Here is a 24,921-nt window from a genome sequence, read left to right as displayed (position 1 = left end):
AACACCCTGCTAGTTATTTCTATATATAGCAAATGGCCTGCGTTTTTTGTTTGCTGGGACCGTTTTGTTTTTAGTAAACAATGTGTTGCCATCTAGAAACAATGAGGAAATGATCACCTTACTGAAAATCACTAAGGAGTAGAGAACGCAGCAGCAAGCATAATTGGATGCTGCAATACAATCACCCATTTGCAGTAAGATCACCCATTAGCCTTGATAACCTCTGATTAAATTAAACTAATGAAGAGTTGTACTAAGAAAACAAGGCACTGTTACAGCTGGGAGCGAAGGCCGAACTAGCAGAAATGGTGTATAAATCCATTGAATGTGGCAATTGTATATAAATTCTGGTGCTGGGCTTTCTAATTCCATGTAGGAAACAGATTCCCCCCCCCAAACCCGCCACAATCCTATTTTACAGGGAATATGTATGGGAGAAGAACCAAAGATTTCTGTGCAGATTGTATAAGGAACAGCTTCCATGGAACTGCTTGCAGTTTGGTTTTTTTATATACCTCTCACTTTCCTGCAGAAATCTATGGCTGACTTTGGGTATAACGCAAACCCATGGTCATGCAAATATCATCAAATTTGCAGTCATGCAAATGTCATCAAATTAATTTTTATCTTCTTTTGTCCGTGCCAGAGGGGGAATTGGAAGAAGAGTGGTTAAAAGAAGCCGGTTTGTCAAACCTCTTTGGTGAGGCGGCTGCTGACTCTCAAGAAAGCATGGTGGTTTTGGCTACGCTGACGCGTACGCAGGCAGCAGCCGTGCAGAAACGAGTGGAGACAGTCACACAGACAATGAGGAAGAAAAACAAGCAGTACCAAGTTCCTGATGTGAGAGATATCTTCAAGCAGCAAAATGAGTCAAAGGAAAAAGTGAGTTCCTGATTTGTGGCTTTTGGTTTAGCCTCACTTAAAAAAAAACCCCTGTATAGGAATGCAGGCTATTAGGATTAAGTCGGAGGAGACACTGTTTCACAAATCTCAACAAGAGGGCATTTTCTAAAGGCTGCTTTGCTTGCTGCATGCTGCTTAGAGGATACGGCCGTGCTGCTATGTTTAAATTTGCTAGGAAGAAGATGAAGTTTTGTGTTTTACTGACAAGGGGGCCTTGCATATGTTTTGCGAAGTCTAGCTTTATTTTGTGAAACAGGTCTTCACATGAAACAAAGGGAAGCAGTTTGTTCAGGCAGCAGACTCAGGTGAGGTGGAGCTCCTTTTTCCTGACTTTAAGTGCCAATCAAGTCATAGGGTTTATTTGCTGGCATGTAGATTGTTCAGCTGTGTAATGACTTTCAATATCCCGATGCTTTCTCCAGTTCTGAAAATGGAGAAATCCATTTGTCTGTTAGACTCCCTCTTTTACAACTCTGCAAAAATAATTTCCTGTGTAGAAAACTTGGAGTGGAAAGATGCAGAGGTTCAGGAGACACCTTTTCCCATTTTGGGAATGTCAGACTTTGAATGTGCCTGAGAGCCCAGACATAGGGGTGTTCTATTAAACTATGAAATTAGTTTGGTACAGCTGATGCTCCATTTATTAAAAAGGTAAAGGTACCCCTGCCCGTACGGGCCAGTCGTGTCCGACTCTGGGGTTGCGTGCCCATCTCGCTTAAGAGGCCGGGGGCCAGCGCTGTCCGAAGACACTTCCGGGTCACGTGGCCAGCGTGACAAGCTGCATCTGGTGATCCAGTGCAGCACACGGAAACACCGTTTACCTTCCCGCTAGCAAGCGGTCCCTATTTATGTACTTGCACCCGGGGGTGCTTTCGAACTGCTAGGTTGGCAGGCGCTGGGACTGAGCAACGGGAGCGCACCCCGCTGCGGGGATTCGAACCGCCGACCTGACGATCGGCAAGTCCTAGGCGCTGAGGTTTTACCCACAGTGCCACCCGCGTCCCTGCTCCATTTATTATGGATGCTATAATCTGTCAGATGATGTAGCTAGTGCTTCAGTTCCCTTTTTGAAGTGAATATTTATCCAGAGGTGCTTTTGTTTTGTTTTTTACTGAATCAATAAGTGTTGTGCCTTCCTTTTTGAGCAGTGTAATTGCATTCTCAACCTGTGGTGACATCAGCCACATATTAGGCTCATTTAAATGTTTGTCCTTTAGCCACATGCTGCTGTTCTGCATTCAAAATCATATATAACTGCTACAAAATTCAATTACTAAAACAATGGGAAATAGCACACACTATTATATTTATACTTGCAAGGATTAAAGGTTCCTGTTTTCCTCTGGAGCAATTTGGTGCTAAAATGTTGCAGCATAAAACCAAATAAGGAGCAACAACTAGAGAGAAGGCTAGTAATGAAAAGATCTGAAACACTTCCCTGGACTGCAGTCTTGTGTACCTTTACTTGGGAATGTGCCCCATCAAAATGTGTACAGAAGGGCCAATTGTTCAGTTGTAGAACATCTGAATCACATGCAGAAGATGCCAGCTTTAATCCTGGCATTTCTGGGTAGGACTATAGGCATGGCACTTGTCTGAAACCCTGGAGTGTCATTGCTAGTCAATATAGACAATCCTGAGTGGTCTGACACTGCTTCAGACAATTTTTTAATATGTACCTAAATTTGATGGGCTTCCAAACATAGGATTGGGTGGCAAATACGTTCTTAAAGTGTTGTCTGAACTACTATCAGTAATGGGTGGCAGAAAGAAGCCATCATGTATATAGGTTTCACTGATTCCTCTTTTCTCTATAGTGCAGACTTTTCCAATTCAGTGCCCTCCAGATGTTTTGGACTGCAACTCCCATCAACCCCATCCAGCTTGGCTGTGCTGATAAGGTCCAATAGGAGTGGTACATCTGGAGATTTTTGGGAAGGTTGGGGAAGGTCGCTAGTGTGCTTGTATTTACTCTTACCAGTTTAGGGTTTGGAAATCTACGAGAAAGATTGCTCTTATACTGAATTAAAAGGATATCAATATCATTATTCACGGGGAATGTGGAGAAGTGTCAAGAGCAAGAAGTAGTTGCACCTGTTCTGGCTAACCTGACCTTGGATTAATATGCAAACTTCCCTGCACTGGAAGAACCTGTTCAAGTATTAGCAGAAGCATATAACCGCAGGGAAAGGGGAAGTTCTCTGCTACTTGCCTCAGAAATAGTCGGAGTCCCCCCCGCCCCAGCTTTTTGTGGGGAGGAAGAAGAACTTGGCTGACTTTCTGAGGCCCAGATAATGAGAAACTGGGATTGGGACTGTGGAAAATTGGGGCTTCGGAGCAAAAGCCCATCCCTCCTACGAGGGAAGATGATCCCATCTGGGGTGAAGCTTTTGCCCTCAGCAGCAGTTTCCTCTGGGGCTGGTCTGCAAAGAAGGAATGCACTGGGAAGCCTTTTCCAGCCCAATATGTTAACCTGAACTGGGGGGGGGGGGGGGAATTAACCTTCTATTGTTCACCTCTCCCTTTGGGTTGAGCCTTACAGGATCCTAGAGTCTCAATTCTGAGCCTGAGCCCAGGAAACCCAGCACTGACATCTCTAGTAATTGGAACTAAAAAGACCAAGCACAATATTTGTGTGTATCAATGTATTAAAAAAAAATATGGATGCACAAAAAAATTAAATCAGAAATGTGTAGTCAACAAAACTGTTTTTTATAAACAATGTGCTCTTATTCCAACTGTTTCGTTATATATATATTTATATACTTGCTTGTGTGTGTGTTTCCCAGGCATAACAAAAACGGTCCATTTCTCAAACAAATCTTATTTCCCAGTCTGCCCCCTCCAATTCTGTTAATATTTATGAGTTTCAGCATGAGCACCAGGTCTCATAAGCTCATCATACATTTTTTTAGGGCACGGGGCCTTTTGGTTTCCATATGTAGATGGTTGTACATTGATCAGCTGTTAACATGAATATTAATAATTTCCCTATCCTCTTTAGGCTCTTTGAACTTTCACATATTCAGACAGAATAACAACTCGGTTATACCTTTGGTTATATACTGCAAGTTCCTTCATAGTTTCCAAATTCCAAACGTCCTTCACAGTTGGCCATCGCAATATGCTTAAAAGCTGTTCTTCGTGCAGGCTGTTGTGGGGAATCCTTTGTCTCCAGATGTTGTTGGGCTCTTGGCTTCCATCAGCCCCAGCCCAATGGTCAGGAACAGGGGGAGTTGTAATTCAGCAACATCTGGAGGACAACAGGCTCCTTGCTTCTGAAGCAGGGATTCTCCATATATCCCCAAACCTCTGGCCTTTCAAGTTTTGAAAGTTTTCAAGTACTGACTGTGTTAATAATCTTTTTTAAATCTTGGCAATAATTTCTATAAATTCTATACATGAAATTCAAACATGAAAACATCCATGCAAGAGCAATTTTTCTGATGTCTGTCTTAAGAGCAGGTGGGAGCAAAGCGTCTTGTCTATCATTTTATTTTCTGAATAAATATTCAGAATATTTTATTTTCTGCATTTTAGGAAATTGGCAGTGAACACCAGTCTGTAAGAACAAAAGGAAACAAAGAGGAGGACTCAAAAGAGGGTAAATCTTAACAATTTTCTGTATTGTTTCTATTTTGAAATGTCTTAACAAGATATATTGCCGAGCAAGTTTTTTTAAAAAAGAAAGCTTTTTCTAGGATATGGACCATATTCTGGAGAAGTCTTTTAGGCAACCCAAACACATGTGTCAAAATCTTTACCAAATCAAAAAACCTCATCAGATGCAAGGATTTAGTCTTGTGGCTCCAATGCCCTAATTAACCATAATTGTTCCCAGTGTGGATCGAATACCATTGCTATTTCTATAAACAGCAACCAGACCAAAATAATTATTATTTGGTAATCATAATATTCATAAACTCTTACAATCCATATATTGCACAATGAAAGTTGTAACATTTGTTTAATGTCAATGGCAGCAGCCAGTCCTGTGTGCCAGCGCCTCCCTCTCCAGATTATGTGCCTGGTGTTGGGACAGTTGCACCACCCTAATGGCAAGCTTTAGCCAATTTGTCTTTCCAAAAACTGTAAAGGAGCAGATTAAACAAGTTAATAAAACAATTGCAACAATTGCATTTGACTAGCTCTGTGAAATCCAGACATTGGATTGAGATGGGTATATAAATCTGGCTGTTGGGAATTCATAATACAGTGGTACCTCCGGTTACATACGCTTCAGGTTACAGACTCCGCTAACCCAGAAATAGTACCTCAGGTTAAGAACTTTGCTTCAGGATAAGAACAGAAATCATGCTCTTGCGGCACGGCGGCAGCGGGAGCTCCCATTAGCTAAAGTGGTGCTTCAGGTTAAGAACAGTTTCTGGTTAAGAATGGACCTCTGGAACGAGTTAAGTACTTAACCCAAGGTACCACTGTAAATAAAACTAAAGCACACTGAACTGAGTTGTACTCTCATAATGGAACTAGAGTTCCTCAACTCTTGGATGCATTTATGGAAATCTCAAGACACCAGAGTAATGACTTGGCAACCTTACTGTATTTTGAAGCATATACAAAAGCAGCTAGGTCCAAGCCTGAGAGACAAGGACATCTTAAAAGTAGGATAAGGAAGCATGGTCAGAAAAATGACTAATTACAAAACAGGGATTTGTGTATGATAGCCATAAATGCCTGTATATAATTGACTGGGGGGTGGGGGAAACAGGAGAAAGTTATGCTTCCAAATAAGCAGAAAAACAAGAGCCCTGCTTTTATCACTAATGATAAGGATGATACCCATGAAGTTTGATATTAAAAATGGGATATATTACTAATTATCAATATATTTCAGAACTCTGAATACATGTTCAATAAGCAGGAGCCAAGTTGGAAATACAAAATCTTGTGAAACAGAAAGATACCGTCAGCTGAATAATATGTGCTTATAGGAGCATTAATGAGCCTTTTCTCTGTTTGCTTCAGCCACCAGGCAGCCATTCACTAGCAAGAACAGTTTCAAAGATGGGATTGCTGCCAAACTGCTGGGTCAGCACAAGGCAGAGAGGCAGACAGAAAAGCACAGGGCTTATGCCAGTAAACTGCAGTAGAATCTTGGTCTGGAAAATTACCAAGCATTTTATTTAAGAATTTCATAACATCTGGTTCTTTTTTCTCCAGTGCCTCTTTATGAGCCTTTACAAATGGAGAAGTTCTGAAAGGCAATTTCCATATGCTAACACTCTCATAGCACTGAATGAAAAGGGAAAAGCTAAATCAGCCTGTGTATATTCTGATATGTTACAGCTGTTGGGAACCTTGTTGTAAAGTGCAGCTCTGCTGCCAGGATTGGAATGGGAGAGAAATCTGTTCCATTTGCAGAATTGCCCCAGTTTTGCTGTGTACAAACTTCAGCACCTGTTTCTGGGCTGTGCCAGAGGCTCGTCAGTAATAAGGAGCTAGTAGTCAGTGTTGTTTTAGCAGAGCATAGTGGGGGGCAGTTGTTTTTCCAACGGCAATAGAAATTGCCTGGCATTTCAAAGGCACCAAATATTCTTGAAGTGAAATTCAAAACTAAAAGCTTGTTAGTAAAAGTTGGGAGTGTGTTTAGGGTTTGGGGCAGTGAGCAAAGTAGGGGAGCGAAGTAATTTTCTCAGCTCTGATAATAATCTCTGATAATTAGTGGTGTTTAACAAAAACTTTAAAGCTGCAGTAGTCATCACACTTGCCTCATGATTGAAAAATGATGTTAATTTATTAACTTTGAAACTGAGCAATGCTGCAGATTAGTTGTGGTATTATCTTCGTTAAGCTAGAGACAGTAACATAATAGAGGTTTACCACCAAGGAGTACATGCTAGGAAGTATAGATTTTTTTTAACAGCACAACAGTAAGATTATTAGGGGGAGGGAGGATTCTAAAAATTTGTGATCTTCATAATGTGCCTTGATTGCAAAGCAGTTATATGCTCGTGTAAGGGGACTGTGATCCAGCTGAGGTTCATAAAGGCTCCCATAACCTGTCAGAAGGTGGAAGCATTCTGTGAGCAGATTTTCTGTTCATGAATCTCTGGAGCCAATCCATGATTAATTCAGCACTCCCCTCAAATATGGTGATGGAAGAGGGGGGAAAGTTGCATTTAAACTTTAATGACCATTTCCCCCATTTCTTTTTCACCACATCTAGCATCTTGTCAACATATTGATTATGATCATCAAAGAGAAGATGTTCCAGTGACTGAAACGGACATTAACTTGGAAATATCATTTTCGGAGCAGGCAGCTACGCTCAAAGATGACCCAGCAGGCAAAGTCTTGAAGGGCAAAGAGGATGACACACTCCTTCCTGTAGGCGCTTTTTTGGTCTTGCTTTAATATCTTTCATTCTGTGGGGGTTTCTTATTTATTTATCTTCTGCAGCATCTCCAAAATTATACTTGAGAACTTCAAGTTCAAAGAAATAGAGAGTACTACATATTCAGACATGTAGAATGTTGACGTGTTTTAATCTGGTTTTTAAGCTTATTGTTGATTTTAACTTTTGACTGTTTTTAGATAGTTGTTTTTCACTAATTTTATCTGATAATCTTTTTGTAAACTGCTTTGAGGTTTTATTACAAGTGGTGTATAAATCTTGTGAAATAAATAAATGCATGTTGTTATTTGTGCATGCAAAAATAGTAGAAGAGGTGGCTAAATGGTACAGCCCAGGAACAGTATGCTTGATTGCATTGTTGGTAATGGGGCATTCATGGAAAACGAAGTGTGAAACTGCAGAGTCTTAATCTAGTTTTCTGTGTTCAGTAATGGGCTGGGAAGTGTTCACATATGCAACCTTCACCATTACCACCTGCAGTTTGAAGATTTATAGTTCTAGGAACTATTTTACTACTTCAGCTGTTTAGACCAGGCTTTAGGTCCTTTTCTAGGGATGAAAACACTTTCACTCGATGATCAGGTGCTCATTGCTCTAGTCCGAATTTATTTGTCCATCGTTGATTGCTTAAAGAAAGATGCACGGGGCTCTTGGCATGCATTCAGTTTTCAAACAGGCAAAAGCCAAATCCACTTTCAAGGTATGGGTAACCCACTTTCAAACACTTCTAAGGCATCGGTAACTCCTCCACCCCTTATTTTGTTACCCACAGAGACCGCAGCCCCACATGTACCTCCTGTTTGGTACCTGTGTACAAGTCCCCAATGAAGCTGTAATTTTAATAATATGCTTGGGAGGGGAGGGAATTTTTAAACTAGGAGTGCAAAAGTGAATTTATTATAGCAAAAAATAATACCTTCCCCAATAATATGCACCGCTGAAATGCAGCACAAGCTCCTGCTTCCTTTTGTTGCTTGTTAGAGAGTAGACTTTAATGCTATTATTTTAAACTCTTAGAATTTCAGACTGCCAAAAGACAAAACGGGTACAACAAAGATTGGAGACCTTGCCCCTCAGGATATGAAGAAGGTCCACGCTCTGGCACTAATTGAGCTGACAGCTCTCTTTGATATACTTGGAACAGAACTGAAGCCACAAAAAGCAATAAAAATCAAAACCAAAGGTCAGTTTCTTCCATTTGCAGTGCTACTATGTTGATGTGCATTTCTATATGTGTAATCTTTGAGGTCACTTTTTTGATTTCCCCATGAAAACTGTAGAAGGTGGGGCAAAAATGAAATAAGGTCATTGAGACTTCCCATTTGCTTTGGTGGGGTGCGCTATACAGTGGTACCTTGGGTTAAGTACTTAATTCGTTCCAGAGGTCCGCACTTAACCTGAAACTGTTCTTAACCTGAAGCACCACTTTAGCTAATGGGGCCTCCTGCTGCTGCCGCACCACTGGAGCACGATTTCTGTTTTCATCCTGAAGCAAAGTTCTTAACCTGAAGCAATATTTCTGGGTTAGCAGAGTCTGTAACCTGAAGCGTATGTAACCCGAGGTACCACTGTACACGCATCGCATCGCATTGTGTATTCTTGTATTCTAAATGAAGTAATGAGCCTTAGGTATCCACTGGGGGTCAACAGAACCTGCAAACCAAATGCATTTGTTTTAAAGGGTTGTGGCTTGGCGTATGAAGTCAGGTGAGTAGGATGGGTACAATCCATGCCATATGAAGCAGTTTTGCATTCCATCAGGTTTAGTGGCGACCTGTTAAGCATGATCTTAGCTCTCTCATTATAGTCAATGCAACTTAATTACATTCAAGTTGCATTGACTGTAATGAGAGAGAGAGAGAGATTCAAACTCTGGCTGAATCATGCCAAACGAGGCTGCAGCATGAAAAGAAAAGTAGTAGTTTCCAACCACCCTTATTTCTAGGAATATACCACTTCTTCCTACTTTAAACCTGATGGAGTGTTTCACTAAGCTTGTCCTTAATGCTGTCATGCTTGTTTCACTGCTTGAACGTTTCGTTTCTTTCCTTAGCCTATCTTTAGAAGCTTAACTCTAAAAGTGCTCTCAACCATGATTTATTTTTGTTTGTGGAGAACCATCCGTATTGATTATGATCTTTAGGGCGGGATGAAATAACTTAACATGACTGCACTTGGAGGCTCTCAACAAAATTGTAATTTATGTTACATAACAATATAATTGCAGTGTTCCTATTCTAGGCAAACACTTTATGAAAATTACAGCTTTATGACCTTTTCCTGTGGTTTCTAGTTTGGCATGAGATTTTGTTCCAGTTCTGGGGTGTGTGTGTGTGAGTGAGTGATGGCATCCTCCATTAGAGCATAGGCGGCCTGTCAAATTTTCAAAGCATGTAATTTAATCCAAATGAGTAACTTCTTTTTCTTTATTTGTTTATAAGTCTTCAGTTATACACTCATATCATTCTCCATTCCTTATACAGGGATTCTTTTTGGACTTCCCAACCAACAGTCCATATTGGTTTTTTATATATATTTTTACCTTTAATATAATTATGGGCAACTGGGAACATTTTGAGATCACCAAGTTAAATGGCATACTATCAAGTCCTTTTCCTATTAAAAAAGAGGAAAAGCAGAGTTGCTTCCCCGCTCCTCTGATTGAAAAAACAAACGTGTATATAGGTACTGCATGCATATATCTGTAAAGTCAACATCCTGTAAAATAGGCTTAGTTTAGTGTGGGAAAACTCACAAAAGAACAGAATTTTTATTAGGGAAAGTTGACCTCTAATACTGATTTTGAGATAGTTGACTTGCAAATTTATGTGTCTTTGACTGTATATATTTGAAAATTCTCCATTAACATTTTCATTGTTTTTATTTAGTTTCACTTGTATGTTTTAGATGCGACTTTTACATTTTAAAAGTTTTATTTTTAAACCGAAGTTTTGTATATTTCCAGATTAGCTTCTAGTGAGTACAGCCCTGGTTAAACGCATTGGACTGGGAATATTTTATTTATTTATTGGTTGATTAAGAGGATTCCCCCTTTGCTTTCCCTTCAGTCTGAAGTTAAGTGCAGCTTATATGAATTAAAAATGTGTAGAAATAATAAAACATAATGCAGAGCTAAATTTGAAGCAGCAGCATTGCACAGATTTAAAAGTAACCTATGAAATGCAGGAAACGTTTCCATTTTGTTAACTGCCTGTATTTCTGACCTTCTCTTTAATGTTTTACAAGGACCTGAAACATGTTACCAGTTAATCAAATATCTTCTTGGGCAAAAACTTGCAGTCAGGGTTCAGCAGAGACGACAGTGCAGTAGCTAAATAATTGAAAGCAACTGTGAGTGATGAGGGAGATATAGCTGGGTACAGTTGAGTTCTCTGAATACAATCTTCATTTCACAGCTCAGAAAATAACTTCTTCCAGCCACATCAGGGTAAAGGAACCTTCCCTCCTCCACAACCTTCCATTTTTATATTCTTAAAAAAGCCGTGTCCAGTTAAACATACCAAAGCTATGCCAAATACTTCTTGAATATGGAATATTGCTTTAGGATAGCCATTTTTTCCTTTCATCCCTGGGAAATAGAGGGTCTCTGCAGATCACACATTTTTAAGGGCTACAGAGAGACCCTCTTGATTCAGTCCAACTTCTTGTTCCATGTGATTTTTCCTGAGGGTATTCTGATTTGGGAAAACCCCATTGTCTTTCCATAAGAAAAGGGGCTATTGCTCAGGGTAGAGTATTTGCCTTGCATGCAGAAGGTCCCAGGTTCAATCCTTCGCTTCTTGGGGTTATATCTGGTAGAGATGGCTGTCTGAAATTCTGGAGAATTCTGCTGGTGTGTGGACAGTACAGTGGTACCTTGGGTTAAGTACTTAATTTGTTCTGGAGGTCTGTTCTTAACCTGAAACTGTTCTTAACCTGAAGCACCACTTTAGCTAATGGGGCCTCCTGCTGCTGCCACGCCGCCGGAGCACGATTTCTGTTCTCATCCTGAAGCAAAGTTCTTAACCTGAGGTACTATTTCTGGGTTAGTGGAGTCTGTAACCTGCAGCGTATGTAACCTGAAGCGTTTGTAACCCAAGGCGTTTGTAACCCAACTGAGCTAGATGGACCAATGGTCTGACTCAACAGCCTCCTATAGATGTTCCATCAAATGGTTTACTCTACCATCCCTACCTCAGCACCAGCTATGGTTGGTGACTTCATCACTGTGAATAATAAGGGCTGTATCCACTTGCTTCATGACTCGAAGGCAGCTCCACATGCATGAGGTCCCCTTTGCTTAGTGTTCAGCAAATCGGTTTTCCCCCATAGAACACAGTCCACACTGTTCACTTCTAGAGAGGTTTTTCGGTGGGGAGGTGTGGTGCTACCAGGGCTGTGGAGATTAGGAGGAGGGAAGAGAAACATCAGTTGTGCAAGCTGCCTTCCACTTGCACAACCATTGGATACAACCCAATACTTAGACTTGACGGGAGGGTACTTCACATGCTCAAAGGCTTGCATATCTTTATCTCGACAATCTTCACAACAGCCCTATTAAAGAAATGCCAGCATTTTTGTTCCTATATTGCAGATGAGCAGCTAAGGCAAAGACAATAATAGTTTGCCTAATGCCCTCTAGTTAGAATGGGCCCTGTTCACAGGCCACTCATACAGCAGGAAATAGAATGACTGAGGTTACAATCTTGTACGAGTCAGTGAGCTATTCCAAAGGTTAAATGTTTGGAAGTATTCCTCCTTTTCTTTACTTATGGTATATTTATTTTTTCTGGAGCCCCTTTCTTGCTTTAAATGTTTGAAAAATCTTAAAAAATAGATACAATAATAGCCAATTAATGCCAAGACAGATTGCAGAAATGTAAAAACAGAAGAATATTTCAATCCTGCTATTTGAGAAGATGAAGTGTACCTAATTCATATGGTAGTAGAGGGATGTATGCAGCAAGAAATAATGTCTGTTTGAAAATACTATTGACACTTCAATTTGCAATGAATTCTGAAGTGGGTCAGCTTTGTAGGGTTCGTCTGCAACTTTTTGCTTTTAGCTAGCATGCATTATTCAAATATGCAGAGCTGGCTGATGCTTCAACCTTGTGCATGTTTACAGGCAGTAAATTCCCATTGAATGCAGTGGGACTTGCTTCTGGGTGAATATGCATACGATTCAACCCCACTCTGTTCGGTGGGATTTACTCCTTGCTAAGTGTACATAGGATTGGACTGTAAATTGTTTGCCTGGATTTATTAATTATAAACTGTGTTGATCTGAACATAGTGGAGAAGAGTCTATGAAACCATTTTTCATGTCGTCATAAGCCAATTGTTTGTCTTTTGTTGTTTCATACAGAATCTGGTCTTTTTGGTGTCCCACTGTCAGTTTTGCTAGAACAAGATCAGAAGAGGGTGCCAGGCATCCGGATACCACTAATTTTTCAAAAAGTGAGTACTGTAGGCTGACCAGTCAGTTTCTTCTATACCAGTTAGGTTTCAGCAGAACGCAAACATATAAGGCACTTATAGTTACATCAGTGCGCAGAAAAGCTTGTAACTGTTTAGCCACAGTTGCATTCCAGTTTTCAGTAGAACAAATTTTCTATTTTTCAATTAGCATTTTAGTTGCCGGCAACTTGAGTTGAAATACTTTCTATTTTAATTTGCAGCTCATTTCCCATATAGAAGAAGGAAAGCTGGATACAGAAGGGCTTCTTCGAATACCGGGTGTGGCAGCAAGGGTAAAGGTAAACTAATCTTTCAATTCTGGAAAGAGAGTGTTAGATTAATTACATATATTTTATTAATAATAATAATTTGGTAACTTGTGTTCAGGGGCAAGATCATGAGATCCTTACGACATTTTATAATTATAACAATCGTATCTTAAAAACAATTTTATATTAATCCTTGGACAACTGACAGTGGTTTTGCCAAAGCTGAGTGACTGAGCAGGAGTGTGTGTGACAGAAACCTCCTTTCCAAAACTTATTTTATTACATTGTGAGTTCTGGTTTGTTCACAAATGTAGGCTTTTTGTATGCATTGCTATAGGTATTCTTTTATTGAATTAAGGACAGGGTGAAGGACAATTGACTCTATTCTTCCTACATGTTGACCCTTCATTACTCTGATGTTATCCTGGATTGTGGTTAGCCACCTGGGTAAACAAGCCTTTGCTCTCAGTCCCTCTGAGAGCATTTGTGTATGGACTGGTTTTTTTTTTTTTTGGGATAAAAACTCATCCTCTTTTTTTATTGCGCTTCATACCTGATTTTTTACCACTGTGCATGTCAAATTTTTAAATCTAGAGCAGATGGTTTTCATATTTAGCATCATGTGCATACTCTGGGCCTGCTAATTGTGGATTATGCTTGCATAGAAATCTTCTTGACCTGGCAAAGTGGCTGAATTGAAGCATAGCTCCATTGAGATGAAATAGGCAATAATGGAGTGTGGAGGGTAAATACAATACAAATCCCTGTTGTCCAAACATGCAGAGTGATTTCAAGCTTCTGTTTAGATGGCCAAATAAGCATGCATGCAAGCTCTTTTCAGAGAGAAATTTCCGGAGACCACAGGAGCTATTAATTTAACCTGCTCTGAATGTTGAATTGCAGATAGGTGTCTTTTTAACTTAGGACAGTGGTGTCCAAACTTTTTAAAAAGAGGGCCAGATTTGATGAAGTGAAAGGCCGTAAGGGCCGACCATAGGGTCAACCGATGTTGTTAGCCTTTTTTGGGGGGTTGAAGTTGTTGAGATTTTTTTAGGATTTTACCCTGGGAAATAAACTGCCACAGGGGCTGGATTGAACCGAAGGCGGGCCGGATTAGGCCCCCAAAATGGACTTTGGACATGCCTGGCTTAGGAAGATTGGCATCATGTGTTAATCATCTGAAGAGCCATAAATGAATTCAAAACACTTGAATTCAAGCATCTGCAACACTTGATCATATTTCTAGAGATGTTGTATAAATAGAGAGCATTTTGATACATGACACTGAATGTGCCTTTGCACATCCTCTTTTGCTATTGAATACTGTTAATGGGCCAGGGAGCACAAAGGAGATCCATTGTCAAATGGAGTATCTGTTTTGACAGCATATGTAGCATTATATAAACACAGGAAATACAAAACGTCATTTTTAGCACTATGCCCTGGCTCAGTTTTTTATGTTAAAATGTGTGCCTAGTTTTACCGTTGATGTTTTGGATAAATAAGACGATTTCATTTCCCCCTTTTTTAAAAGCATAAAATATATGTGTGAAGTGCATAAAGACTTTTCAGCCTCTTGTCTTCTAGAACCTTTGCCAGGAGCTTGAAGCAAAGTTTTATGAAGGGACTTTCCACTGGGAAAATGTAAAACAGCACGATGCAGCAAGTCTTCTGAAACTCTTTATTCGAGAACTGCCTCAACCGCTGCTCACTGTGGAGTATCTCAAGGCCTTCCAGGATGTGCAAAGTAAGCATAACTCCTTCTGGTTCAGAATTAGGGGAGTCATTATGCAGAGCAGGTCTTTTTTTCCAGGTCAGCCTTCCTACATCCCTATAGGGAACCTATGGGAGGACTCAGTAATAACCCCCCCAAAAAACATTTCTAGAAATAACAAACTTTGTGGAGTTCTGGAGAGCCATAGGGAGAAAAAACCTGTATGGCCTTGCAGGCTACAGGTTAATAACCCATGTTGTAGAATCACATGTTGCACATACAAGAATTGTGTTCCTACAGTTCTGGAAAATGTTCTCCCTCATTGATGTGGAACAGTCAAACAACCACTTCCACCATTAATCTTTTCTGGGCATGGCTATTCTTCATTGGCAAGCGAGTCCATGAAATTTTCTGCAAATAGTCCATTAGCTTTCTTGCATCTGAAAACAAACACACAGAATGGTTTTCTGTACACAAGTGCCTCATACTGTTCAGCAAACAGTAGATGAATTCATAAAATGATATTTATGTCTTTCATAGTGGAAAAAAAATCATAATTATGTAGGGCAGGGCTTACCTCCCTCCAATATTTTATTCCAGTTGGCAACCCTGTCTGCCATGATGGCTAGGTTATCAGTAAACATTTTAAAGAAAATGTCTACATAGAGACTTTCAAGCTTGCTGAACACACCTAATGATGTTGTTGTTGGTTGTAATTGCTGCCTTAGAAATCCTCCAGAGATGTGGAACTCCCATACTACATTTAGCACCACAAATGACTTGCAATGCAGCAATACCAGAAGCATGGTCAACAAAGAGCATTGTGCTTCAGTGAGCTTTTTAGCATGTGACACTAAGCCATTCTTTTTACTGGCTGTCATAAATTCCTTTCATAGTCGTGGGCATAAATGGATGTTTCATCTGTGAAGGATTTTTCTTTGGTCTACTAAATATTGTATTAATAAGCATTACAGTATGAAACAAAGTAGCAAAAGTAAGGCATTACCTGGGAAATCATGAATCCCAAAATTGGTAATAATGGATCTTGTGGCAGTTGAGTCATGAAGCAGAATCGGAAAACAAGATGCTAGGTGAGGCGACTGCCTCATGTGGCAGGATCCACAGGGCTAGCAATCCCAATGTAGATGTTTATACTTCCTTTGTTCCTGATGTTGATGTTCACCTCCCCTTCTTACCTGACGGGGAGTGGGGTGCCATTTTGTGGTTTGCCTGAGGTGTCAAAATGTCTTGGTTGCTTTTTACCTGTGAAGATAACCAAGAGAAATCCATAAACATTAATATTTTTGAGGAAAATGCAAAATGATTCAAAAACATATTCACAAATTGAGATTTGCATGTTTCACTGACAGAACTTCCAACGAAGAAGCATCAGCTGCAAGCACTGAATCTTTTGGTCCTCCTTCTCCCAGACGGAAATAGAGATACTCTTAAGGTTAGACTTAAGACTTCACCATTAAAAAAGCACCTCTGCAATTACACTTCTACCCACAGCAACTAGGGCTACTCCCCACTTCTCTTCCTTCCCAGTTGGGGTTCCAGAGCCATGCTTCTACCACAAGGATAGGCCTGGAATCTTGATTGCGGGAAAGGTGTAAGTGCAGGGCCTAATTCTTGGCACCACACTTCAAAGGAGAATGTGGACAAATTAGAATGGTTTCAGAAAGGATGGTTGGGGGTATGGAAACCTTTCGTTTGAGGAGAGGTTAAGGGAATGGGGTATGTTTACCCTGAATAAGTGGACTGATATGGTGGCACTCCTCAAATATCAGAAAAGCTCTCACTTGTTCTCTGCTGCCTCAGATCTAATGGGCTTAGAGGATAGCTATCAGTACAACATTAGGAGAAATCACTTGACCATAAGAGCAATTTAGCAATAAAACCAATTAACTAGAGGGATGATGGACTGTTTTCAGGTAGGGTCTGGACAGCCATTGATGGATACTCTACCTCTGGATTTGCTGCTAGACTAGATGGCCTACAAGGTCCCTTCCAAGACCCATAATAAATATCACAACCACTAACACAAATTTACCTTTAAGGAGTGAGGCAGCCCAGAGAGAGGGTCACTGCTGGTTTTGCAAAGAACCAGAGTACAGCTAAACAAAATCTAGGGCAACCTTGAATATATGATATATGCTTGACCTAGTCAACCATATCTTCGTTAGAAGAAGGATAGCCAGTGTGGTTTCCTACAGATGTTGGTGGAATCCAACTCCTATCACCCTGACCATTGGCCATGCTGGCTTGGGCTCATGGAGGTTGTACTTAAACAAGGCTCATTTAATTTCATTGTACACAGGTTGTACAATGACAATAAAGGTATTATTATTATTATTATTATTATTATTATTATTATTATTATTAGACACCATGTTGTCTATATCTGATCCAGAATAAAGATTTCAGATGCCTACCTTTCTTTTTACTGAAAGTAAAAGGAAGTTGACTTTGATTTTTGGAGAAATCACTTGTTTAGTTTAACCACTGAAGTTACTAGTTGATTTAATGCTGTGCACATACTAGAATAAACTTTTTTAAACGCGCACTATTTGAGCATGTTTCTTGTTTGTTTGCGCATGCCTACTTTGTCAATGCTGTTCTCATTTTCAGGCACTGCTTGAATTTCTTCAAAGGGTAATTGATCACCGAGATAAAAATAAAATGACCCTAAAGAATGTTGCCATGGTTATGGCTCCAAACATCTTCATGTTTCATGGTTTGGGCTCAAAGAACACAGAGCAAAGCGAGTTCGTTATGGCGGCTGGGACAGCAAATGTCATGCGTTTTATGATTAGAAACCAAAACCTTTTATGGACTGTAAGTTTGTTTAAAAGTGCTTATTGTCATTAGAGAAGAGTTTTCCAAATTTTTCATGTTGGTGACACAATTTTTAGACATGCATCATTTCACAACATAGTAATTCAGTTTTACTAGCAAACTGGAGGTTAAACTACAGCAACCCCTTTCCAGCCCCGGGAGGAGCGTGGAGAGCGTTCGTGCAACATACCTACACACTGCGGCTGATGCACTAACGTGTCGTGACACACAGTTTGGAAAGCTCTGCATTAGAGAATTGTCTTAAACAGAAGGGCCACCATTTTACAAATTTTACTGAACCCTACACACAAAAACACACACAATGCAGATGACTCTATTCATTCTAAGCAGCTGGATGTAAGAGCTACATAGATATACAAATTTAATAAATAATAATAATATTGAGATGTTTTGTGTTAAAAAAAAAAAAGGTCAGCGTAAGCTATAAAACATTTCTGTTTAATGTAGTTCAAAATATGGATGGCGTACATAATTCCCCATAGGAATATTTACAGAATGAATCCTCGTGTGTTTTAGAATATTGTTTGCATATTTTACTCATGACGAGAGTAAATAGCCCCTACTTTGTAAATGTTATTTTGTATTTCAGAACAAACAATAACTTGTTTATTATATTTAAGTATTTATAGCTGCCCTTCACTAGATTTGGTTTTGGAACTATATACAAGCTAAAAATATAAAAATAAAATAAACCAAATAAAAACACCCAACAGATTTTTTTTAAAAAGCTTCACTGAAGGAAAAGAGATTTTCTCTTCTAGAAATGTAATTGTTATATTATTAATCATGTTTAAGTGGTTGTAGGCTGCCTTGAGTATGCATTACACAGAAAGACAGAAAACAAATTCTGGAATGAATAAATTATACCATTGGTGCCATATTTTGTTATATCTTGGTTATTTCCATATAGGTTAGTGTCGAAAACTTAGTTTTGCCCTTCTGTGGGTTTATTCACACATGCAAACAACAATATGGAAGGCAGAGCACCATTCATGAGAAACTGCTTGCGCAGCAGTCTGATTTCATGACGCCAATATAGACCCGTTACTTGTACAAAAACTGACCTGAGATGATTAGCTATACCTTATATGGTTTTACTATGAAGAGGTTCTGTGCAATTATATTTCATACCGTGTCTTTGCATCTATCATTTGAGTCTCATTTTTAACAATATAATTCTGTTCTCGTTTGACATAAATATTGGTGTTTGATATTCCATATTTGATATGTCTTGTCACTAGAAGGATATAAACATTTGTTTATAGGAGCTGACTGTATCAATGGTGTTAATAATAGATTTTATGTTTGCTTAGATTCCTACATTCCTTGTGAACCAAGTAAGAAAGCAAAATACTGAAAGTCAGAAAAAGGAGAAAAAGGACAAAGCTGTGAAAAAATTGCTGAAGAAAATGGCTTATGACCGTGAAAAACATGAGAAGCAAGATAAAAATGTCAATGATGTAAAAAGTGTCAATGAGGTAAGCAAGTAACTTTCAGTAAATTAGAGTAGGTCGTCTTCTTCTTTGGTGATTGCTTGTAGCTGAGTAAGATTGTCTTCCATAAATACAGTTCTAACAATGACTGTGGAGGCCAATTCTGGATCCGCACGTCTTTCCACAGTGGGGACATAGGTTTCTGGGCCGGAGTTAATCACGGTGGGGGTTTGCCAAGCATTCCTTCCTCTTAGCATGTTTCTCCCTTGCGACCTGAGCTGGAGTGTCTTCAAAGCCCATGACACCTTTGGTAAAGGCTGATCTCCAATTGGAACTACCAGAGCTAGTGGTAGTGATAAAATAGCAGCTCTGCCATATTTACAATTTGCCTTTTCTTGATGAATAAATGTAATTATCTGAAAAACATGATCTTGTTAAAACAATGCCTTGCCTATTAGCAAAGAAGGGTTTATAACATGTATTTAGTTACTAAGATAATCAAAATGGCTAGATGTTCCAGTTCGGAAGGCCTATATTTGCAACACTTGAAGGTTCCAAGGCGCTTGCTTACTGTTGCGAAACTGTCATGGTTCAGTCGTACCTAGCTTTCTTGTTTCACTTTCAGAGTGAAAGGTAAAGATTCATGGCCCTGAGCAAGGGTGTAAACTGCATATTTGTTTCAGCAGAGGAAAGTAGAAGAGCACCTCTGAAATGATTGAAGTTTATTCCTTCTGTCAGTTTGGCATCCAGATTAGTGCACCACATAATAAATGCCAATAAACCATAAAGTGATTTTAGAATACAGTCTCTAAAAACCGTCATGGAAGTATCTGTAAGAACAGCAGCAGAAGAAACCAAATCCATTCCCTTTTTAAAGTATGGAAATGTGTGTGTGTGTGTGTGTGTGTGTGTGTGTGTGTGTATATATATATATATATATATATATATATATATATATATATGAGAGGTACAATATATATATATATATGGTACAAATCAATTCACAGTCACTAGCGTTTTGGGGTAAACACTTGCTGGTCTGTTGTTCTCGATTGGTTAAACATAACTTTGTCTCTAATTAATTATATCCAGCCTGTGTTAAGATCAAATATCAGAATACATACATGATCTGTATTCTGAATGCAGATTCTCTTTGGATGTGTGTAGCCCATCATTAACTAAAGTCATATTCACAATTTAGTGAATTAGAGACATCTTGTGGAAGAATGCAAAATTGCACTGGCTCATCACGTTATAATAATGATTATTCATTATAATCTATTGGCATATTGGGGGCCAAGCTGGATGTGGTGATGGTAGGCATTTTTGTTACAAATTTTTGGGGTGTTGTGTATTTAACTTTTAAATATAAAATAAGAGCAGGAGGTAAATCTTTTCCCAGTTTAACTCCTTGTGCTCCACCATTCCAGTTTCTGACCTGGCTGGGGGAAGGAGTTTGGGGGACAAAGCATCCGAAAATATCCTTATCCCCACTGTGGCCTCTTAATGTTAAAATTAGGCCCTATAGCCCACTGTTTCATATGTATCTAGGGCACAGCATGCAGAATCCTCAAAATTTGGTCAGCTCTCTTAATTGCAGCAATTTCAAAACTATAATTTAAAACTGAATTCTCTTGGAAAATAAAAAGTTGTTATTGTTTATGGGCTTGGATAGTGCAGCATGCCATGCGCTTTGTATGCAGCTGTATAGACAAGAGGGAACCTCAGGAGAGTAAGAAGATCTAGCACCTTCTCAGATTCCCTTTTTCCATTGTCTTTTAATGAGTGTGAGCCCTGCACTCTTTGTCCCTGGTCACCGCAGTACAAGTCAAGGTGACTCAGGCTGTCACCTGATGATGTAGCAGGAAGGCAAGTGGAGCTCATTACACAGCATGCCTTCAGTGTGTTGTGTAAACATCTACTGGATATAGCTGGCTTCAGTCATTTCAGGCCATCTTGATAGTGAACAAATTATTTCTCAAGGCCAGTGTTGGCCAAACTTGGGTCTCCAGCTGTTTTTGGACTACAACTCGTATCATCCCTAGCTAACAGGACCAGTGGCCAGGGATGATTTGTAGTCTCAAAACAGCTGGAGACCCAAGTTTGGCCAACACTGGTCTAGACCTATCTAGAAATGGCAAAAGTCAGTTTGGCCATTAGGAATATAGAGTGATGCAGTAAAGTAGGGGTGGATCCTTATCTCTTCCACCCTGTGTCAACCAACCTGTCAGTCCCCTGGGACCAATCATAGTGGTGTCAGTGGACCTGTTTTCCTTGCCCATGTGGCTTGAAATCAAACAGTTGTGGTTAAAGGCAGTGCTTTGAAAGGGAATCATCTGATATGGCGGCGGGGGGGGGGGGCTTGCAAAGGACTGTAAGTTCTCAGCTTCCTGATCAGTAGCTCTGCAGTGTAGCTGATCCCAGTGGGACTCACTAGCTGCCAGCACCAGTCAGCTGATAGGCACTGACAGCAAGTTCCCCTCAGCTACACTGGGGAGGTTCCAATGAAGGCAACTCTGTGGATCTCGCTGTTGGATAAGCACAACACTTTGCAACCACCAACAATTGGCACCAACATATAACATCAGTGGTTGGGCAAGTGGCCGTAGTTTGGGGGAAATGGCCTTGTAGGCCAAATTGTGACCCATATCAGGCCTGCAGGCACTAAAGGAAGGCAACATAAATAATTATTATTATTATTATTATTATTATTATTATTATTATTATTATTATTACAGTTTCTGGAAGGAGTTGGAAGCTATTGGTTTCTTGCCCTACACATTAATAGGAAGACTTTGTAACCCTCTATATATAGCTTCCCAACTCACCTATCCCTTATTATCTGTGCCTCTGTTCTGTAATAAAAAAGAGTTTGTATTTTCTTTTTTTGCAAGCTGAGAAGTGGATCCCACCTGCTCTGCTGGCACTACCAATGCTTTCTTTCCCGTTATTAAATCTAGTATATGAGAAGCCAGGCTATAGTAGCAAAAACCTTCCAGAGGTTATCCAAGGATTACAACTAATAAGATAGGTTTTAATAAAATTTTATGTAGGATGTGTTGGATTTTAAATAAGGAAAGAACTCTTAAGATTTTAAAAGCAATTTCATATTATAATTTGATATGAGATAGTTCATTCAGAATTTGAAATTAAACTCATTTCTTCACATTTTGCAATTAAGAGTTGCATAAAAGCTTTTCTTTAGGTCTGTAGTATAACTGAAAAGAGAATTCACATTTGGTTAAAAAATATCTAATTGGTTCAGAAATGTTCTTACAATAACCTAAGGTACAATTAAGAATGATATTTTGTTAGTTTCCGGTGCACAACAGGATCCGATTAATGTGCAAATGTAACATCACAAAAGCATGCTTCATAATGTGCCCTGACTGTGCAAATGTGGTGGTAACAATATAAAATATAGGCGTCTGTAAGCATTTTGCAAAATTGTACAACTGGTAATTCCCACCCACCCCGCCATCTTGCTCTCCATACAATATCCCTAACTTGAGTATTCAGTACATGAGCTGTCCCAACTATTGATTCTGCACTATGTTTGGAGAAACTCCTCAAAGCCAGCTGCAAGCTGCTCCATTCCAATTCCATTATTGCTTTGCAGGCTGATGTTCCTCAGGGAGTAATACGGGTGCAAGCGCCTCATCTTTCCAAAGTTTCCATGGCAATCCAGCTGACGGAAGAACTAAAAGCTTGTGATGTAGTGGCCAGGTTCCTCAGCCAAAAAAGGTACAAGCATTTCTGTCTCTCATTTTCTCCCAAACTACTGCTACTCCTCTTCTTCTTCTTCTTCTTCTTCTTCTTCTTCTTCTTCTTCTTTGTGTTGACTTGATTCTGCAGCAAAAAACAACAACAAAAAAACCACACCCTGACATAATTAGGCTCAAGGGACCAGTGTATATTTAGGGCACGGTGCTGTGGGTCTCTGTGAGGGCATCTTGGGGACTATAAGATTCCGCAAATCACCTTTGTGGACCTTTGAGTATATAAGTTTCTACAAGTAATTTTGTTTCCATGCAATTCATTGTAGCGTGTAGCTCCTTTTTCTAATCATCCCAATATGAGATGTTTATTCAGTAAGTTAACAGATGGAGAAAGATAGCAAGATAATTTTAGCGCACTGGCAAATCTCCTGAGCTGTAGAGCATTTTCCTAAGCACATCTAGTAGCTTTCGGTTGCAAGTTATTTGGTACTCTGCTGAATAATTTTGTTGCATTCCTTTGTAGTGGGACCGTCCAGTCTCTGAAGAAAGAAGAAGTGTTTTTATATGAAGTTGGAGGGAACATTGGTAAGGCTCTTTACACTGTAGACTGGTTTCAAACTTTACTTAAAGCACGTGTTGCAGCTGGAATGACATCATACAGGTGTATGAGTAATTTCTTGCATGGAAGTGCCCTCAATACCTATTGTTTTGGAAGTGACATATGTCAAGAATTAGGCTAGAAGCTTTCCCCTGATGTGCAGGTTTGAATGTACAGGAGTAGAAAGAGCGAGGTGAGGATTTATTGGCAATGTGTGTCCTCATGCAGTGGCAGCCAATGAGGATTGAGGGCTGTATTAATCAGCACTGCCTCAAAAAACAGGCAATAGGTTTGTAGGGAGCTCAGCACCCACCCACTCTCCCTTTAGCCATGGTATGGTATTAACTGGCCAGCTTCAGAGCTGAGTAGGATTCTCAGCAGGGGAGATGTATTGCACAGGGCCTAATTAATTAGATTATCATTATACGTTCACAACTGCTGGAATAGTACAAGTAAAAGAGCGAGCAGTAAAGATTGGTGTGCTCCTTAAGGTGAAACATAAAGTGACCATCCTTTCAAGACAATTGGGGTGAGGAAGCTGGGGGCATGCTGGACTTCTAAAAGTAACTGGCTTGGAGGGTGAATTTAGCATGGATTCCCTCAGTGTACCACGAAGCGTGGCAGTTGACCGCTCAGTGGTATTTACTTCTTCTGTCTCTGAACCAGTGTGGAACTCACTTAGAATTCAGCATCTGATCTGCTGAGATCACTCTGTGATTAGGTGTTATGGTTTGCTTCAGTTATTAACTCAATCAGAGTTAATAAAGTTGTGGTTTTGTTTTATCCCTTGGTTGGTCCTCATTTCCTCTGTTTCCATAATCCGATGCATGTTGACACAGAAACAACTTCCACTAAGCTCAATAGGACTTATTCCTATTTGCATACAGTCTTAATCATTTTCAAAATAATCTGTAGTTTTACATAATATATGTGTTTTCCTAACAGGTGAACGCTGCCTGGATGATGATACCTACATAAAGGATTTGCATCAGCTAAACCCAAATGCTGAGTGGGTTATAAAATCTAAAAACTGCTGACTTTTTTTTAATTTACAAAGAGATTAACTGTGACTGATTTTTGTAAAACTAATGTTCACGTGCACCAAAATAAAAGCGTGATGTATTCATTGGATACGTCACAAATATTGCACTGTTAAGGGGCATTGTCAGTGCTGCAGTTGGCTTACAGGAAGCCGTCTCCCTTTCTCCCAAGTCAATGCAAACTACTGTAGCAAAACTGGTAGGGCAGGTAGCTTTGTGATCTTAACTGATTTTGTTGCACAGGAACAGTATGTACAGAACTTTTTTCTTATGGGAACCATTGTGCCTTTGGTATGGTCCCATCTAATTCCCATTACTTTCAGATTGCTTGTTATGGCTTCATTTCTCCAATGAAGGGTCAAATTTTTTATAATGAAGACATCTGTAAAAAATAGATGTTCCTTCATTGGGCCATCCAAATTATAAATGGTGCTTGTATTCCCTATGTAATCAGGACAATAGTGGCACAAAGAGTACCACACAAACTTACTACATGCATTTGTTTAAGTCACACAAAACGATGTACCTACTCTTTCTGTCCCCAGAAACA

At 39.6% G+C, this 24,921-nt stretch overlaps 1 protein-coding gene across 5 annotated transcripts in view; it reads left to right on the top strand.

Moving 5' to 3' along the window:
• The window catches only part of ARHGAP18 (Rho GTPase activating protein 18), a 59,649-nt gene extending 35,162 nt beyond the window's left edge, over positions 1 to 24,487 (top strand). For 4 of the 5 annotated variants that reach the window (XM_053381883.1, XM_053381882.1, XM_053381881.1 and 1 more), the window contains exons 3-15: positions 647 to 882; positions 4,444 to 4,507; positions 7,091 to 7,251; positions 8,297 to 8,462; positions 12,648 to 12,739; positions 12,961 to 13,038; positions 14,596 to 14,755; positions 16,093 to 16,175; positions 17,354 to 17,560; positions 18,895 to 19,059; positions 22,634 to 22,758; positions 23,257 to 23,318; positions 24,277 to 24,487. In XM_053381883.1, the coding sequence (XP_053237858.1) occupies positions 647 to 882; positions 4,444 to 4,507; positions 7,091 to 7,251; positions 8,297 to 8,462; positions 12,648 to 12,739; positions 12,961 to 13,038; positions 14,596 to 14,755; positions 16,093 to 16,175; positions 17,354 to 17,560; positions 18,895 to 19,059; positions 22,634 to 22,758; positions 23,257 to 23,318; positions 24,277 to 24,368 (1,691 nt within the window). In that variant the 3' untranslated portion in view covers positions 24,369 to 24,487. The remainder of the gene's footprint in view (positions 1 to 646; positions 883 to 4,443; positions 4,508 to 7,090; positions 7,252 to 8,296; positions 8,463 to 12,647; positions 12,740 to 12,960; positions 13,039 to 14,595; positions 14,756 to 16,092; positions 16,176 to 17,353; positions 17,561 to 18,894; positions 19,060 to 22,633; positions 22,759 to 23,256; positions 23,319 to 24,276) is intronic. The other variant, XM_053381884.1, reaches the window with a different exon arrangement.
• Positions 24,488 to 24,921: the final 434 nt, after the last annotated feature.

Source organism: Podarcis raffonei, chromosome 3 (genome assembly GCF_027172205.1).
Source record: "Podarcis raffonei isolate rPodRaf1 chromosome 3, rPodRaf1.pri, whole genome shotgun sequence".
NCBI lineage: Eukaryota > Metazoa > Chordata > Lepidosauria > Squamata > Lacertidae > Podarcis > Podarcis raffonei.
Note: the sequence above shows the minus strand (reverse complement) of the source record. Positions and strands in the feature narration are given on the sequence as shown.